Below are 20,503 nucleotides of genomic sequence, written 5' to 3'. Positions count from 1 at the left end.
GAGAGAGAGAGAGCGAGAGAGAGAGAGAGAGAGAGAGAGAGAGAGAGAGAGAGAGAGAGAGAGAGAGAGAGAGAGAGAGAGAAAGTGAGAACTGTATGTCACTATTGCTTAAAGCCTTAAAATATAATAAATGTTTATCATTAACGTTTGTGCCTAAGAGATTATGTAAATGGAAATGTAAATACGCTTATATCTATAATATATATATACAAATATAATATAAATGGAAAAATATAATCATAATAATAGCAATCTCTCTCTCTCTCTCTCTCTCTCTCTCTCTCTCTCTCTCTCTCTCTCATTGTTTCTCTTTGTAATCATCACAATCTTCATATCTTCATCATTTTCATCAATCTCGAATGAGCATTTCAGCGCTGAAGACAGCAGAGTGTTGTACATACGGGTCATTCGCCATAGTTGTTGTGGCTGTTGTAGCTGCTGCTGCTACTGCCACTGGTGTCGTTGCTGCTGCTGTTGATTTTGTTGTTGTTTTGTTAGTGACGTCATCGACATTGTTGTTGTTGTTGTGGTTGGTCTTGATCAGTAGAACATCACTTTCGTCATCACCTTTATCATTGTTGGTGCTGTAATCTAATCTATCACGACGCTCTCCCATCAGTACGATACTGTCCTTGCTATCATCGTCATCGTTATCGCAATCATCATCATCATCGTCATCATTCTTGATATCATTATCAGCACCTCCATAGTCATCATTATCATAACCGTTCATTTCGTTCTCGCCCCCCTTCTTGGCGGATTTCAACAGTTTTTCAACTGCAGATAGTAGAGAATAAGAATCGATACTACTATTATTATTGTTATTATTATTATTATTATTGTTGTTGTTGTTGATATTGTTACTCTTATTGTTGTTATTCATGTCGTCGTCGTCATCTTTCACGTACCTACTAAGTTCTTTACATTTCGCATTCCCGTCAAATCTACTAAAAATAGAAAAACTGTCAACATTATTGTTGTTCTTGTTATTGTAATTGTTGTTATTACTGCTGTCATCCTTCATTTCGCTGATGGCATTAAACTCAATGCCTTTGATAGCACAACCACTGTTGCTGATGACGTTGTTGCTGTCAGCGCTGAAGTTGTTAATGCTGTTGCTTGCATTAATTGTACCAAAGATGTTGTTGTTGATGACGTTAACACTGTTTTTGTTGATATTAAGCTTGTTGAGGATGTCAAATGTGTTGGTAACATCACTGATAATGTTAATGTTGTTGATGCCGTTGTTGTTGTTGTTGATGTTATTGTTGTTGTTGTGGTTGTTGTTGATGTTATTGTTGTTTCTAGGAGCCTCAAACACATTTAAGTTGATGTCATCACTCTTAAAATTCCACTTCAACAAATGCAAATTATCATTCCGAACATAAGCATCACCGGCACCATGTTGCTTTCTATCAATTTCATCACCAACAACAACATCTCCATCGCTAGCATCACCACCACCATCATCATCATCAACAATACCATCATCATCGTCGTCGTCGTCATCATCACCATGACGATAACGACGATTATGATGATGATGATGAAGATGATGATGAGGTGGTTGAAGGACAGAGAGCAGCTTACAATAAGGATTAACAGAAAGTGATGATGACGACGACGACGATGATGATGATGACGATAGAGGTTTGATTTTGCCGAAGTTGGCACCATTACTTACATCAGTGCATTCGTTACGATGATGACGACGATGATGAAAATTTGTATTATTGTTGTTATCAACGTTATTATTATTATTATTATCATCATTTGTATCATGATTATTATTATTATTATTTTTATTACTATTTTTATTATTATTGTTTTTGTTTTTGTTGTTGTTGTTATTCAAAAACGGAAATGAGGCTGATGATGCTGATGATGATGAAGGAGGAGGAGGAGGAAGAGGAAGAGGAATAGTAGGCGGAGAAAGCGCTGATAAGTTTTTAACACTTTTCTGAATGAACAAATGATGAATGATGGAATGAACAAATGATGAATGAACGAATGAACGAACGAATGAATGAATGAATGAATGAATGAATGAATGAATGAATGAATGAGAGAACAAATAAATAAACGTAAAAAAAATAATCGGAAGAGCTAACTGTAAAAATGATTTCAGGTAGTATGATCTCAACTTTCGTCGACAACTTGCTACTCCAATTTTTACAATTTCTACGGTGATGATGATGATGATTGTAATAATAATAATAATTATTATTATAATTATTATTATTATTATGACAACGACGACGACGATGATTGTAAAACAACAACAACAAGAATCACACTGATGAAGACAATTTATGAACATCATTATCACAACCATCATCTCATTCATCATCATCATCATCATCGTCATCATCACAACCACCATCATCGTCGTCACAATCATCACTATCAGTACTCGCCTGATAGAAAACCAAACGGTAGCTGGCAGACACAGCAACATCAACAACAACAAAACCATGACCACCATGATGACGACTCTGCCACTGTTGCTGTACTTGCCGAATATGTCCTTATTGATGAACACTGCAGAGAATTGTAATTTATTTAATTGATTTTAATTAAATGATTTTTAATTAATTTTAATTAAATGACTAATTAAAGAGAGTTAATACATGCAGTTAATTTAACAGTACATAAAAGTTAAAGTAAACGTATAACAAACCATACATACACGTACAGGCAAAACACACGCACACGCAAAAACACACATACACACAAACTCACACGCACAAACGCTCGCTAACATTGTGAGTATGACTGATCCAAATAATTAACACCCCCACCACCGTCATCATCTTCATCGTCATCATCATCGAACAGATTCTTAAGTTGAGCTTTGCTGGGCGGATGATCTGACATATTTTTAAATACGGCTGCCGGAGAAAGATGACCCGACCTACATTTCGATCTGACCCAGAAAATGTGGCCGATGTCAGGGGTCAGGTTGCTGAAGAGGTAGGAGAAGGACGAGGATGGCGATGGCAATGAACTTGTTTCCAAACAGTTTCCTCCATCTTTGAAAGTGAAAGTTTTTTTTACAACCATTCACTCATTCATTTTTTCATTCATTTATCCACTATTCATCTATCCATCATTAATCATCCTCATCAAAACCATCATCCCTATCATTACCGTCAGCAGCCGATCCACTAGCTGCAACAGCAACATCAACAACGGTGGCAGCAGCAGCTTTGCTTTTCAGACAGTAGCAAATCTTGAAAGCGGTGATCAAGCATGACTTGTGCTTCCAGGACGATGATGGCATCAGTTGCCATGACAGGGAGATACTGTCGCCAGCAGTCGCCTTCGCAGTCAGATCGGTCGGTGAAAGTGGCGCTGCGTGGCAACAGTGGTGATAATAATGATGACAATTGTGGCGATGAGGTCATAACGATGACGGTGGGTTGCGATGATGAACAACAACACCACCAACAACAACAACATCACCACCATTAACAACAACAAAACAAAATAAACCTTCATTGGAGAAATAATAGAGATTCTTGTCAGCCCAAACAATACTAGTGTTGCCACCCGCACGTCTTACAGAAATCCCAAACTGGTATTGATAAAATCTGAACGGCAGCGATGAAATTGTAACGTTTTTGGTACCTCTGCCATCACCATTCATCTGTATCCACTCAACATCGTCCTAATTTCAATTGGTTGTAATGATGACGACGATGATGTGATGAAGATTAAAACATTTAGTGTAATAATAACGATGGTGAAGTGGGTAGTGAAGGTTAGGGTATCATATCATATAATGATGATGAAGATGATGATGATGATGATGATGCATATGATGATGATGATGATGATGCATATGATGACGTTGTAGATGATGACGGCAACAACAACGATAACATTACTAACAACAACAACGGTAACAGCAACAACAACACAATAAAAATAACAACATCAACAACAACAACACTAACAACACACGATCCAGTTTTCCTGCCTGTAGCACAGTAGAATATGGTGTAGCCGACGATATCATCATAATCACTATTACCCTCATTATTATTCATATTTTCATTGTTGTTGTTGTTGTTGTTGTTATTTTTATTGTTGTTATTGTCGTTGATAAACCAACTAATAATGACGTCATTTCCGGCTCCTTCAACAGTTATAAACAGTCTTTTGGCGAAATCTAAATCAGCTGATATAATAATTTAAAATCTAAGAAGTTTTTGATTGATTTAAAATCTTTCAGAGAACGAAAGTGAATTAAATAGTTTAATAATAATTTGCTTGATGACATTTATTTATCTGTACGTGTGTGTGGTGTATGCGTGTGTGTGTGTGTGTGTGTGTTTGTGTGTCTGTGTGATGTGTGTGTGTTCACGTACATAAGAACGTTTAAAAGTGAAACGCTAAAATGAAACGAAAAATTATTTCAAACAAAAAAATTCCGAAAATTTTAAAATCATCACCAACCTGAGTAATTAATATTAATGAAGTTATAAATAGCATCATTGGAAATTCCCAAATTACTGAAAGCCACAACAGCAGCCATCACGATATTGTTGTTCCGGTTGGTTTCAGTTCCACTTCTGTTTAATAGTATATCGATGTAAGCATTGTTGTGGCGATGCGAAGAGGAAGAAGATGACGATGACGTCATTGATGACGATAAGGAGGAGAAAGGGGAAGAAGATGATGATGATGATGAGGGCGAGCTAGGCTGAGGTGATGATAACAGTAGCACAGCCTGTTGCAAGGTTCGTGGTGAATTGTTGGAGTTCAGTCTTCGTGTCGTAATCTTGCTGAAGAGCGATAGTGATGATGATGACGATGGAAATAACGACGGTGATGATGATGAAGATAACGACGGTGATGATGATGATGACGACGACAATGATATCGGCGGAGTTTGCAGTGGCGGTGCAGATGATGACAAATAAGATGACAAAGATGACGATGATTCCAGTGGTGATGATGATAGCCGTCTGCAAAACTCTGCATCATCATGGTTGTCATCATCATCACGGACGTCACCATTCTGAAAGTACTGTTGCACTTTGTACTGGATTTGATACTTTGAACAGGAGTACAACTGATTTATCGGCTGGATAAATTAAATCGAGTATTCATCATTAAAATCACTATCATTAGATTGATCAAATGGGTGTATGTCAATCAAGCGTATTAAGCTCCACCCATTTTCGTCCCCTATGAATATTAATTAGCTAACCTTAAAATAGATTCTGACGTATGTGCAGTTGAAGAGATGATTGGGTAGAATGTAGAAAGCATTCTCAACCGTTGTTGGGTTCCTACAAGGTGCTGTGTATGTTAACGAGCCAAGTTTGTGAAGGTTTGATCAATCTAATGATAGTGAATCAGCTGAAGATAGTTAACAATCAATCAACCAACCAATCAATCAATCAACCAATCAATCATCCAATCAATCAACCAACCAATCAATCAATCATCCAATCAATCATCCAATCATTCATCCATGCAATCCATCAATCACTCAACCGACCGACCAACTGACCAGTCGAAGGCGCCGTGGCAGTTATAAATGCGACATGATCGAATCTGTAGTTGCGTGACCTGCCATCCAGGTAGGAGTGAATCCAAATTTGGTACTTCTGATAGGGTAAGAGGGGCAACATCAGCCTCCTTCCTCTCGTTACTATAGTTCGACTCTCGTTCAACTCAAATCAAAAATATAAATAATAATAATAATAAATACAATAATAATAATAATAACGATAATAATAACAATAATAGAGAGAACTCTTTTATTGGCCGGAAATTTCAAAATAAAATCCAAATATTTCAAGATAATGAAATGTATAAATGAAATGCAATAATAAAACATTAAATATAATAACAACAATAATAATAATAATATGATACGAAATAAAAACATAATATAATAAAAAAATATATAATTACGTTTATCTTATCAGCGATAGTAACATGGGCGTAGGTAACAGAGTAGGTAAGCCTGGATTCAATTATTTCTCTCAACATCGAAGAAGGTGATGACGACGACGATGACGATGATGGTGACGACGATGATGATGATGAGGAGGATGATGAAAACGATGGTGACAACGACGATGATGATGAAGATGATGACGATGATGATGAGGATGAATCTTGCCAGGAGAGAATTGTGGAAGAGTTAATATAGCTGATGTTGGTGGTGACTTTGTCCAATTTAACTGAATTAAGTGATTAATTGTAATAATTAATAAGTTTGTTAGTTGGAACATTTATTGAACGATTAAAAGTAAAGACGTATTACTTCATAAATAGGCCTAACAATACATCCATCGATCAACGGACCAATCAACGGACCAACCAGCCAACCAACCAACCAACCAGGTAGCCATAGCCAATCAATCGATCATTCAGTCAGCCAAGCAACCAATCAATCAATCAGCCAAGCAACCAATCAATCAACACAAGCACCATTATAACAACATCGAAACTGACCAATGTCCAGAATATTGAAGCATAACAGAGGTGACCAAACGGTCATATTGAACGAAACCGAGTGAGCGTAAACCTTGGCGCAAAATTCAAAGGTCAAGATATCATCATCAAAGTCATTATTATTATTATTTTTGTTGTTATTATTATCATTGTTGTTATTATTATTATTGTTGTTGTTGTTGTTATTAAATATTTTTTCGACAGCATTAAATATTGTAGCGTGAGATAGGTTGACATTTTTTGCTGGCTTGCCCGTAGTCTCCCATTGATAATAAAAATATTTTTTGTGAGTTTTACTATTGACGTTGTTGTTGTTTTTATTGTTGGTGTTGTTGTTTTTATTATTGTTGTTTTTATTATTATTATAGTTGTTGTTGTTGTTTGTGACAGCAGTAATGTTGTTTGTTTTCTTTTTGTCGTTGTAGTCGCTGTAGTCATTGATCATGGTGATGTTTGCTTTGGTAGTGGTGTTAATATCGTCGCTAGTGCTGTTGTTGTTGTTGATGTTATTGATGCTATTATTATTGTTAATATTGTTATTAATATAAATATTATTGTTGTTTTTGTTGTTGTTATTGTTATTAAGGTTGTAGTTGTTCCTGACAATGTTGTTGCTGATACTGCGTTTGTTTAAGACGTTGATTTTGTCGTTGTTTCGATTGCTATTTTTAAGTTTGTAACTTTTGTTGTTAGTGTTATTGTTGTCATTATATTTGTTGTAAAATTTGTTCCTCCTGTTGTTATTTCTGATAACGTTAGAACTATTCGTGCGAAGTTTCACTCTGCGCATGGCCTTATCGAGTTTAGAATTTTTCGGAAAGTTGTTAATATTATTGTTACTGTTGTTGCTATTGTTATTGTTAGTGTTGTTATTATTATTGTTGTTAATGTTGTTGCTATTATTATTATTATTGTTGTTGTTGTTGTTGTTGTTGATCTCGTTATTTATTTCACTTTTCAAAATCTCGTAAAAGTTGATGTGGTTGGCTTTCGTTAGCTTATGATGTTTAACATTATCTTCATGAACGTAACCGACGTCATCATCATCATCACCACCACCACCACTACTACTACTACTACTACTACTACTACTACTATTATTATTGTTATTGTTAACGCTATCGTTATCAGGACCACTGTTCCCGCTTTTAAGACCCACGCCAATCTCGTCATAATTTCTCAAGTTGAATCTGAAGGACATGTTATCAATTGCAAGCAATTGCATAAGCATATCGTACGCGTATATATATATATATATATATATATATATATATATATATATACGCGAAACCACACACACACACAAACACACACACACATACACACAAATACACAAACGTACACATACATGCAAACAAATACACCCGCATACAAACACACATACATACACACAAATATGCGAACACGAAAAAAATAAAAAGATACCCACGCAAACTTCACATAAACACATACAAACAAACACACGCATAAAAACAACCACACACGTACAAGCAAACACACACATACACACACACACAAACACACACACATACATAGATGCATACATACATACATACAATCATTAAGACCCACGCCAATCTCGTCATAATTTCTCAAGTTGATGTGGTTGGCTTTCGTTAGCTTATGATGTTTAACATTTGCTGTTGTTACACCGATTTTGAAGAAGAATTCTCTTGATAGACATGAGTTAAAAATCTACCGACCTGTATCTAACTTTATGTTTTTGTCAAAGTTGGTTGAAAGAATCGTTTTATCACAATTTGCTTCTCATTTTAAAATTCATAATCTTCTGCCGGTTCACCAGTCGTGTTATCGTGTGTTTCACTCGACGGAAACGGCTTTAATTGATGTTTCGTCAAGGTTGTATTCATCAATGGACGAACAAAATGTGTCATTGCTTGCTCTCTTGGACATGAGCTCGGCGTTCGATTGCGTCGGTCATGCAATACTTCTCAAAAAACTGAAGCAAACATTTGGACTATCGGGAGTCGTTCACAAGTGGTTCGTGTCGTACCTTGCTGGTCGTACTCAACAAATTTTATTCAAAACAAATTTGGCAGCTGTCGATGCTTTGTCATACGGTGTACCACAGGGTTCTGTCTTAGGTCCCATTCTCTTTTTGCTTTATACAGCAGATATCTACACAATAATTGAGTCGTACAATTTCAGGTTTCATGCATTTGCTGACGACATCCAAATAATAGCCAACTCCACTCCCTCGTCGTTTGGTAATGTGGTCGATGATTTAGTATCGTGTTTATCAGCCATTGATGTTTGGATGATGGGGCACAGATTAAAGTTGAACCAATGCAAGACCCAGTTTTTGCCTGTGGATACATGGCAACAAGTGAATAGAGGGTATCAACACTATCAGAATAAAGGAATCTGTCATCGAATTTTGTGCGTCAGCACGAAATCTTGGATTTATTTTGGATACAAACATGACAATGCAATTGCACATAAAGTTGTTGTTGAAAGAATGTACTTACCAATTGAGAAAATTGAAACTCATCAAAGGATCTCTAAATATGCATACATTGCAATGTTGAATTCACTTGTTCATTCACTCGAGGATCGATTATTGCAACAGTTTACCCAAAAAGTATGTTGCACAGTTACAACTAATTCAAAATCGGACTGCCAAGTTGTTAACTGGTGGTTCATATTTTGATCATGTTACTCCTATTCTCTTCAATCTTCATTGGTTGCCCGTTCAACAAAGAATTGTCTTCAAAATTGCCCTACTGGTGTATAAAAGCATTAATGGATTAGCGCCGAAATATTTAATGGATCGAATTGTTCCAAGAAATGCACCGTTACAGTGTCAGAAGTTACGGTCAAACGATTTAGATTTGTTAACAATTCGACAAACTCAGCTTGCTGTTGGTTGCAGAGATTTCGCTGTTATGGGACCGAAGATTTGGAACAGTTTGTCGGTTGACTTGCGAAATCGTGGGTTGCCAATTACTGAATTTCAAAGAAAGCTAAAGAACCATCTCTCCAGACAAACTTTTCATGATATGATTTGATTGAAGTGAAACATTTAATCAACTTTTGCATTAGCGCATTTAATCAACTTTTACATTGTTAGCGCCTTTTAGAACAATAAAGGGCGCTTTATATATAAATAATCTAATAATAATAATAATAATAATAATCATACAATCAAATACACACATACAATCAAACGTACTTGAGAAACCGATAGAACGCAGCTAGACCTTCATCATCGTCATCATCATCACCGTTATTTTTATTAGTACCATTATCATTATCACCATCTTCATCATTGCTTTTTTGGCCATCATTATCAACATTATCAGTTTCATAATCATTATCATCATTATTGTTGTTGTTGTTCCTGTTATTACGATGTCGTTGTTGTTGATCATCTAAAAACCTGCCACCCGGTTGCAATTGTAGTTGCTGCTGCTGCTGATGATGAAGAAGAAGATGATGAAAACGACTATCATCGTCGTCGTCATTAACAACAACGTCATCATCAGAATGACGGCGACCAGTATTTTTTATCTTCTTTTTCTTATTTACAATCTTCTTCCTGCTGCGCTTGGAGACCTGAAGAACTTGTATGATGTCATCGTAGCAGTGTTCCTTCTGTTTGACGTACGTCGGCAACCATTCACACGTCAAAAATGACGTCATCATCGTTGTTGTTGTTGTTGTTGATAATGATGGTGTTTTTGTTGCTGGATTGTTGAAGAGAGAGAGCGAGCAATGAACCAATGTTGGACGTATTGGATCGACTATTCAGATGGATTAATGAATGGATGGATGATAGATGGATGGATAGATGGATTGATGAGTGAATGGATTGATGAATGAATGAATGATGAATGGATGGATAGATAAATAGATTATAGAATGTATGGATAGATGAATGAATGCAAACTGATAATAGAAGCTCACCAATAACGTAAATCCTAACTGAATTGATGTAAAATGTTTGCGGCTCTCCATCACTGATGAGGCACCTAAAGGTTCCTCTGTGATCAGCCGAAGCGTTCTTAATTATGAATGAAACTTTGGCTACGTTGACGTTAGTGTTGTTGCTGCTCCTAGTACGATTGTTGTAGTTGTTGTAGTTATTGTTGTTGTTGTAGTCAGTTTTGTTGTTGTTGTAGTAGTAGTAGTTGTTGTTGTTGTTGTCAGTTTTGTTGTTGTAATAGTAGTAGTAGTTGTTGTTGTAGTCAGATTTGTTGTTGTAGTCATTCGATGGATATTGGTAATCCTTCATGTCTACTCTCTCTATTTCATTTAACCATCTGTCGAAACAAAATATGTTTGTTACTGTGTCAGAAGAACACAAAAACAATTAGTTCAGACATTAAGAGCGATGTTATCTGACGCAAACTGATCTTGTTCGAATGCAGCCTCACCCGAGAGTACAGACGAATGTGCATGCAGTTTGCACGTGACTACAAGCATGGTACGAGGTGCAGAGGTTTCGAATTGAAATTAGGTGAGGAATGGCACGTAAGTAGCTCCACGCTCGTTCGACTCCCATAACAACAAAACGATGAAAAAACAACAACGATAACAACATCCACAAAGACAACAACATCACATCAACAACACACCAACATCACATCAACAACACACCAACATCACATCAACAACACACCAACATCACATCAACATAAAACGGAAATAACAAAAACAACAAACCCTAAGTTTGAATTTTCATTTCTGCTCTTTGGGCTGAACTCTAATTTTATATCGGATAATGAAGGAAGTTGAGAGGAAGAAGATGATGACGACGACGATGTTGTTGATGATGATGATGGTGATAATGATGTTACTGATGATGATGGTGATGATGATGATGGTAATGATGATGATTGTGAAGCGGGGGTTGGAATTCTAACTGTGCACGTTAACAGGATGGTATCTCCTAATCCGTAATGGACCTTGTTCTGTGTTATGACTGTTGTTGTTGTTGTTGAGGTTGTTGTTGTTGAGATTGTTGTTGTTGTTGAGGTTGTTGTTGTTGTTGTTGTTGTTGAGGTTGTTGTTGTTGTTGCTGTTGAGGTTATTTTGTTGATGTAGTTGATGTGGTTGTTTTGTTGGTGTTGTTTTTGGTTGTTTTAGTGTTGATGTCGATGTTGTTGTTGATGTTGTTGTTGATGTTGTTGTTGATGTTGTTGTTGATGTTGTTGATGATGTTGGTGTTGTTGTTGATGTTATTTTGTTGTTGTTGTTGATGTTATTTTGTTGTTGTTGTTGATGATTTTGCTGTTGTAAATTATACTTGGACAGGATCATAGAAACCAAAACAAAATTCTAATGAATAAATAAATAGGTAATATGCATTAAAAAATGAAACAGCGAACTTTGATACATACACACATACACGGACACGTACACATACAAACACACACACACACGTACACACATACGTACTTATTTCCTTAGATGGAAGTAATTTTTTAGCCTCAGATCCACACGGAGTTAACATAAAACAGACAAAGCATAAGCAATAATAAGAATAATAATTATATTTTATTATTTTATTATTATTATTATTATTATTTATTCTATTGATATTAATAGTTTTATTTTTGCTGGCATTATTTACAGTCATACTGGATGGTTGTCATTTACTTTCTATGTTCAGAATGTTCTTTTTACATTACAATGCTACTGATAACGATCACGATTATGATGATGATGATGGCGAAGAAGAAAATGATGATGAGGACGACGACGATGATGAAGATGACGATGAATTTGACAAAGCAGCAGATAGGTAGGTTGTTGGCATTAGCTTGTTGTTTCTTCAAATGTTGTTAAATGTCATTGATAAGATGATAATAATAATAATAATGTTGTTGTTGTTGTTGTTGCTGTTGCTGCTATTGTTGTTGTTGTTGCTGCTGTTGTTGTGTTGATGTTGTTGACGTCATCGTCGATCTTTCTGTAGTTGTTGTAGTTGTGGCTGGTGTCGCTGGTTTGTTGACGTTGTTTGTTGACTGAGTCGTACTTATCTAATAATAATAACATCTACCGTAGCTCTATGAAATCTGGTTAAAATTTATTACTATTGTTATTATTATCATCATTATTATTATTATTATTTTATTAATATGAATAAATTCATTAATAAACGTTAAAAAATAAAACTTCATTTAATAATTAATTAAACAAATAAATTATGTTTCCACAGAAAGCAGTGGGAAACTGTTAAAGACTCTCGAAGTGTAAATGAGGTCTACTATATATATATATATATATATATATATATATATATATATATATATATATATGTACGTGTATAAAAAATAATAATATAATTATAATAATTATTATTGTTATTGTTGTTATTATTATTTTTGCTATAAGTGGTTGATGTTGCTATCGTCAAAGCTGTAATAAAAGTAACTAATTAGGATTCATTTGATGTGCAACTGAAATGAGGCAGGTGACGTATGTATGTATGTGTGTGTGTGTGTGTGTGTGTATGTATGTATGTATATATGTATGTATGTATGTATGTATACATGTATGTATGTATGTATGTATGTATGTATGTATGTATGTATGTATGTATGTATGTATGTATGTATGTATGTATGTATGTATGTATGTATGTATGTATGTATATATGTATGTATGTGTGTGTGTGTATGTATGTATGTATGTTTGTATGTATGTATGTTTTTATGTATGCATGTAACAGAAAAATATGTAGCAATGAATGAATGTAGTAATGAACGAACGAACAAACAAAACAAAACGAACAAACAAACAAATAAACAGACTAATGAATTAAACTTTGGAACAAATTTTACTAAATGTGGATAAGCGATAAAACAAATGAATGAACGAATGAGGAGATGAATGAATGAACGAATGAACGAATGAATGAACGAACGAACGAACGAATGAATGAATGAAAAACGACTACGCGACTGAATGCAAAAAGGAATGAATTAGGTCAGTCCGGTGCGAAACATTGAACTATGTATGTGAGAAGCAATGAAGAGAAGAAATATGTCTTTGATCATAATAAAAAATGCGGGAATATAAAAATAACGATAACAACAATAATAATAATAAGCATATAATAACAACAACAACAACAACAACAATAATAACAAATAATAACAATAACCACGCCATAACATTAAGAAGAGAGAACGCGAACATTAAGACGATAACGAACGATAACTGTCGGTCATATGAACAAATGGAGGTGAGTGAGTGAGTGAATGAATGAACGAACGAATGAATGAACGAACGAATGAATGAATGAACGAACGAATGAATGAATACACGAAGAAACGAATGAATGAATAAATGAAGAAACGAATGAATGACGAACGTATGGACAACGTTCTGTGCTGATATTACATTGTATAACATTTCATTATATTACGATCTATCCATCTTACTTAGACTCTCGGCAGTAAAAAGATGTTACTTCGTTATTACTATCATAATATCAGAAGTAATAGTAGCAGTAGTAGTTGTAGTAGAAGTTGTAGCATTAGTAGTAGCGATTGCAGCAGCAGTAGTTGTAGTAAAAGTAGCAACAGACAGCAACAACAGCAGTAGCAGCAGCAGTAGTATTATTAGTAGCAGCAGTAGTAGCAGTAGTGATAGTAGTAGCAGTAGTAGTAGTTAATATTACTGCAACGAGTAACATAGAGAATTGATGGAAGATTTTAGAAAACAATAAGAGAACCGATGAAAAAGCGAGCAGTTAAAATATCATGACATTAAACATTAATGTAACGAGTTGATGATCTAATCTTAACTCAACAACAACAACAACAACAACAACAACAACAACAACAACAACATCATCATCAATAGCAACAACAACAAAATCAAAAACAGCACACGAGATGGAGAGGATGACATATTTTTCTAACTGATCAGCACCCTGCAATGCTAATTTACTGTAATTAATAAATCATGAAAAAACCTATTTTTAAATAGGCTTTTGTATATCTTTGTATATGTCTGTGTGTGTGTATGTTTGTATGTATGCACGTATGTATTTTGTATGTATGTGTGTAAGTATGTGTGTATGTATGTACGTGTGTATGTTTGTTTTTTGTGTGCATTTACGTATGTGTGTTTGTGTATATTAACGTATGTGTGTATAGTATAGTATAGTATATATATATATATATATATATATATATGTATATATATATGTATATATATATACATACATGGTACTTGTTAAAAAAACAATCATTAACATTGACAAAAACACATTAAGGCGTTGTTTCTTATCTTATCTCTGCCACCTGACATCTCAAAATGATGAATTTATAATGAATGTCTGTTTGTAGGTGTGAGATGAAATAAAATGGAAACTTAACGGATACATAAATACATACATACATATGATACATACATACTGACAAACACACACACACACAACACAGAGTAGAAATAAGCAAATTAAACAGCACACACGCGCACACACACACACACACCACAGAGTAGAAATAAGCAAATTAAACAACACACACACGCACACACACACGCACACACACACACACACACACACACATACACACAACCAACTCACTTTACAAAACTCTAAAAAGAAAAAAAATTGCCTAGCAAAGAACCAATCTACCATCCATCCATCCATACATCAATACATACATACATAACATAACATATAAAAGAATTTAATGGCATCTCAATAATATGAGGCAGGTCTCTCTCTGAAAGAAAAGCTAATAAAAATATATGCCTGGCTATGAAAGTGCACATATAAGTACACATAAACATCAGCAGATGTATAGCAAGAGCAAAATAAAGCTAAGCATCACCAACTAGGTATGAATTGTATAGTGCCATATACGTTAGTGTAGTTGGATATCATTCTCACCCTCATCATCATCATCATCATCATCATCATCATCATCATCATCATCATCATCATCATCATCATCATCATCATCATCATGGTACACTATTGGTAATATCGTCATCTACGTATACTATATATATACAGTATAGTACCTGATATGTTAGCATAGGTAGTTATGCATCATCATCATCTACATCATCTTTTTTTATTCTCATTATTATCATCACCATCATTATTTTCATCCACAAAGAACCCCAAACAGTACCCCAAAGTATTGTATGGTATTGTTGTACCTGGTTATAAATACATGTATGTATAAAAATACAAATTTAAGCATTGAGTCCAAGTGTTATCTCATTGGTATAGTACCGTCTAAAAGTTAGTTTAGTTAGTACATAATCAGCATTGTATTATTACCAATGTTTAGTTATAGTGCATTGGGAATTATTGACTTACAAAACTCTAGGTGTACTTACTTCAAGTATAGTACTGTATTTCATGGTAATATAAGTTAGTAACATGTTAAATTGTTGAGTGTAATATACTTTGAAATATTATTAAAAATTAGTGAATTTTAAAAATTAAAAAAATCCATACCTCTCTGCTTTTTCTATCTCTTCACTTTTCTCTCTTTCTTTCTTTTTTCTCTTTACTAGAGAAGAGGTTACTGAAGTTATTTTGGGCTTTTAGTTATTTCATTATGAATGTTGTGGTGTGGTAGATCAAAAAGTGTACATGTATTTCTACTTGTGTATATAATCAGAATGACAGTTAAAAACATCCAGTCAGTGTTTAATTAATTTATTAATTTCAATTCATGTAATCAAACTTGTGTATATAATCAAAATGACAGTTAAAAACATCCAGTCAGTGTTTAATTAATTTATTAATTTCAATTCATGTAATCAAACTTACCAACTTAACTTAACTTACTATGTTCCTACGTAATTTACATTGATGTACAATGTAAAGTTGTAAACTCATACATTGTACATCAAATTTTTTACTTTCTTAAAGTTGCCATACTATGTCAGCTTTTGGTATATTATATATATAAATTATATATATAAATTTGGGCTCTTTAGGTTGCTAATGAGTAGCAAATTAAAAAAATTAATTTAAAAATTTTTTTTTCATGCATTTTTTTCTCGTGCTTCCACTTATTTATTTATTTTACAAAACAACATTTAAATTTAAAAAAACAAATTAGCTTCAGTTTTTAAATTTAAATTAATTAAATTAAAAGGTTTAATAATTTAATTAATAATTAATATTAAATTAATTAAGCAGAGGTGAATAAATTAAAAAATTTAAATCCTAGAGATAAAAACGATTAATTATTTTATAAATTAACATTAAAATACAATAAAAATAGATTTTATTTCAAAAACTTTGCAGGTCCGATTTTGTTAAAGTAACTAATTAAAAATGCAAAAATCTCTTTAAATATATATATATATAACAGCTCGATGCACTTTTCGCACATAATTTAAAATGAAATTATGTATGGAAAGACCGGTGTTAATATTTAAATGTTCCAAAAGATTTCATGAGATTTAAAGGTACTTCTGTATAAATGGATGAGTTATGAATTACACATATAATATACATATATAATAAAAAGAAGTGAAAATTTGTGAAGTTTTTATATTTTATACAATTTATACATGATAAAAGGATTTTTTTTAGAATGCATGAATAGTTCCATTTAGTTCTATTCAATAAACTTCATGATTCAGTCCAGAATTTTTGTCAGAATTAAATTTTCATATTTAATTGAAATTTTGATCATTCCTAATGTTATATCTATCAAAACGTCATTTTAATAAAACTAACAACATATAAAAAAAAACAGAAATATGTAGTAATATCATTTAAACAACCATTTTTCTAATAAAATAATGATGCTTTTATTAAAAAATGGTTGCAATACTAATAAAACCACCGACCAAATTTTTTTTAATTAAATCATGGAGTTTCAACATCATTCAACAAATAATATTTATAATTATCATCACAATTCAGGAGGTTCAGCTTCAAAATGACCAACGGATTAGTAAGTAATTAATTTCATTGTTCGAATTAAATTGCTCGCAAATCATTTAAACAAAGATGACAAGTTTAACAGTATTACTAAAAAAAAACAACACACGCATTAAACATCAAACAATAACAATGAATAGATCATCCGTCTTTCAGTCGTTTTGGATGTTTTCTCTACATGAAGCAAGATGGTGAACGACGTGAACAAACAACTATGAACGAATGTGTGAACACCTGTGCAAACAGTACCTACCTGGCTTACGATGTTATTTTTATAATTTTTTCGTTTTGTATGTTATTTATATTCTTTTTTAAGCCTGAATTCCCAACCTACCTTTAAGTCTGAATTTCCGATCTATTTTTAGGTTGGAATTTCCGATCTTTTTTTTTAGATTTATTTATCCTCGATACTTATTCAGTATTGGCTTTGGTATCGGACAAACTTTTGATACTCAGTACACGCTGAACAGAATCTGATGAAATTTTAACAGTTTGAACGGCATCCTCTGGTAGAAATCCACCGACAGTCTTTCGTCAGACTGGCCAAATACTAATTATGAAAGTTTTTTGATACCCTAGAAACTCCAGACTTCAAAATTCGGCCCTGGACATGAATAATCATTTCCAACTGCTTTAAATTTGAGGATTTAAACGTTTAATCGCCATGAGATCACTTCCATGTTATATATTAATTACCGAATGCATGTAACACTATTTAAAAAACAGAAGTATCGGTATTAGTATTGAGAACAAAACTTTCATTAACGAGTACCGATATTGATATCGGTAATAAATTTTAAAGCCGGTATTGTTAATGATGAGTACAGTTAACAACCTTGCATTCAACATACCCGCTAACTAGACTCAATCAATAAACAAACAATTCTATCAAAAAAAAAAAAAAACAGACCATAACAGGAAATGGAAGTTGCACTTGCGGATCAAAGATCAATTATATGGTATCGTATAAATCTTGCCGACCAAACAACAACAACAAAGATGGCGAACGCAACAAAAGTCTGACAATGTTCAAGAGAACATACGATGTACACGCTAGTGAGCTCGTTCGTTCGTTCGTTCGCGCGTTGCTTGCTTTATGTGCTATTCAAATATCAACAACAACAATTTTGATGACAACAACGACAACAACATTATTTACAACAACAACAATAATAGCATTAACTCTTACTTTTTTACACAGAAACATTAGCCGAGGCAACAATAGTTGGATGTTTTAAGGATTTCCCAACGATAAATAGACAACACATCAACAACATCAACACAACTAACATCAACAACAATAATAATAATAATAATAGCGGCCAGAATAGCAAAAAGAACACATTGACCATGGCAGAACAGTTTGAGGCATGCCTCAACTTTTGCAGACTAAATAATTTCTATTATTTTTCAATCAAGGTATCTTGCGGTTTATACAAACTTATTTAGGTATCAATTTATTTTATAAAATTAAACCCCAAAAATGTATATGTATGTAACCAAATAAATATAAATTAAATGAATGAGTCAATGAATGATATTATTCATTCATTCATTCATTCATTCATTCATTCATTCATTCATTCATTCATTCATTCATTCATTCGTTCGTTCGTTCAGTCATTCATTCGTTCGTTCATTCATTCATTCGTTCGTTCGTTCGTTCGTTTGTTCATTCATTCATTCATTCACTCATTCGTCTATTCTAGATAAGCGAATGTTATTGTGAGAGGGACGTTGATGCAAGTAAGATGGTTCTTATTAGCATGTGCCTGGCCGATTCCCGCTTCTACACAGTTTACACTGGTTAGATTTTATTTCTTTGGTACTCTTAATTAAACAATTAAAATTTCAATCCATCAGCCAACCTGTCAATCAACGAATCAATCAATCGATCGATCGATCGATCAATCAATCAATCAATCAATTAATCAATCAATCAATCAATCAATCATTCATTCAATTATATTTAAGTTGAGACTAGACTAGATTTCATGGAGGGTACCAAAATCAATCAATCAATCAATCAATCAATCAATCAATCAATCAATCAATCAATCAATCAATCAATCAATCAATCAATCAATCAATCAATCAATCAATCAATCAATCAATCAATCAATCAATCAATCAATCAATCAATCGATCGATCGATCGATCGATCGATCGATCAATCAATCAATCAATCAATTAATTAATCAATCAATCAATCATTCATTCATTCATTCAATTATATTTAAGTTGAGACTAGACTAGATTTCATGGAGGGTACCAAAAAATTCCATTTTTGTCAGAATGAATTTGAAGATGCATGCATCTTAGATAGATGTGCGCGTGGTTGGGCTGGTAAATACTGCGATATCAGGGGTTCGATTTTGCACCTTTTTAACTTATATATATCTCTTTCTTTTTTCTCTCCCCCCCCCCCCCTCTCTCTCTCTTCCGGAATTTTTCATACACACATATATACACTTCCTATTCTTTATCTCCTATTTTAAATAAGAACTTAATTAGTTAATTAATTAATTAACCTTAAATTTATTAATTTATAACCGCTAGATTGCTCGAAGAACAATGGAGACTGCGGTGACAATTTGAAATGTGAGAGGTACCAAATAGACCCTCTCACGCCACCGTTGACTCAATGTCTGTGTGAGAATATTTGGCACCCTTTGTACAATGGAACACATTGCTTTTGTTAGTAGATACGCGCACACACACCACACACGCACACACACACACACGCACGCACACAGTTATGACGTCAGCCGTCGATTATTTCGCCAGCGTAGTGGCTATCGTATCGGCCATCATAGCGATGCTACTATTATTCTCTTGCATGGTAGCCTGTCTGTCACATCTCTGCAATAGGAACAGGATTAAGAGAACGATCGAAGGTGGTGTATGTTCTTTTTTGTAATTCTTCCATCTTTTTGAATTGATGCTTAATTTGTGTGTGCGCGCGCGTGCGTGTGTGTGCGTGTGCGTGTATGTGTGTGAATTAACAATCAATTTGTGTGTGTGCTTGTAGGTGCATGCCTGTGTGTTTGTGTATGTGATTTAATGATTAATTTGTGTTATATATATATATATATATATATATTGTTATATATATATTTATATATA

At 33.7% G+C, this 20,503-nt stretch overlaps 2 protein-coding genes across 2 annotated transcripts in view; one reads left to right on the top strand and one right to left on the bottom strand.

Moving 5' to 3' along the window:
• Positions 1-349: 349 nt before the first annotated feature.
• Positions 350-7,678, bottom strand: HELRODRAFT_167271 (hypothetical protein; the record flags this gene model as incomplete). The annotated part of the gene is made up of 11 exons (XM_009012794.1): positions 350-1,354; positions 2,474-2,541; positions 2,763-3,032; positions 3,133-3,354; positions 3,496-3,670; positions 3,960-4,183; positions 4,462-4,735; positions 5,018-5,092; positions 5,219-5,300; positions 5,584-5,687; positions 6,551-7,678. The coding sequence occupies 11 exons, from the start codon at positions 7,676-7,678 to the stop codon at positions 350-352; spliced, it is 3,627 nt and encodes a 1,208-aa protein (XP_009011042.1).
• Positions 7,679-17,375: 9,697 nt separating this feature from the next.
• The window catches only part of HELRODRAFT_167270 (hypothetical protein), a gene marked incomplete at both ends in the record, with an annotated part of 3,257 nt that continues 129 nt past the window's right edge, over positions 17,376-20,503 (top strand). The window contains 6 exons of the mRNA XM_009012793.1: positions 17,376-17,390; positions 18,286-18,433; positions 18,579-18,796; positions 19,087-19,183; positions 19,937-20,074; positions 20,134-20,274. Coding sequence (XP_009011041.1) covers positions 17,376-17,390; positions 18,286-18,433; positions 18,579-18,796; positions 19,087-19,183; positions 19,937-20,074; positions 20,134-20,274 — 757 coding nt within the window. The remainder of the gene's footprint in view (positions 17,391-18,285; positions 18,434-18,578; positions 18,797-19,086; positions 19,184-19,936; positions 20,075-20,133; positions 20,275-20,503) is intronic.

The sequence above is a fragment of the Helobdella robusta genome, assembly GCF_000326865.2.
Source record: "Helobdella robusta unplaced genomic scaffold HELROscaffold_11, whole genome shotgun sequence".
NCBI lineage: Eukaryota > Metazoa > Annelida > Clitellata > Rhynchobdellida > Glossiphoniidae > Helobdella > Helobdella robusta.
The sequence above is the reverse complement of the archived record's forward strand: the minus strand, read 5'-3'. Positions and strand labels throughout refer to the sequence as shown.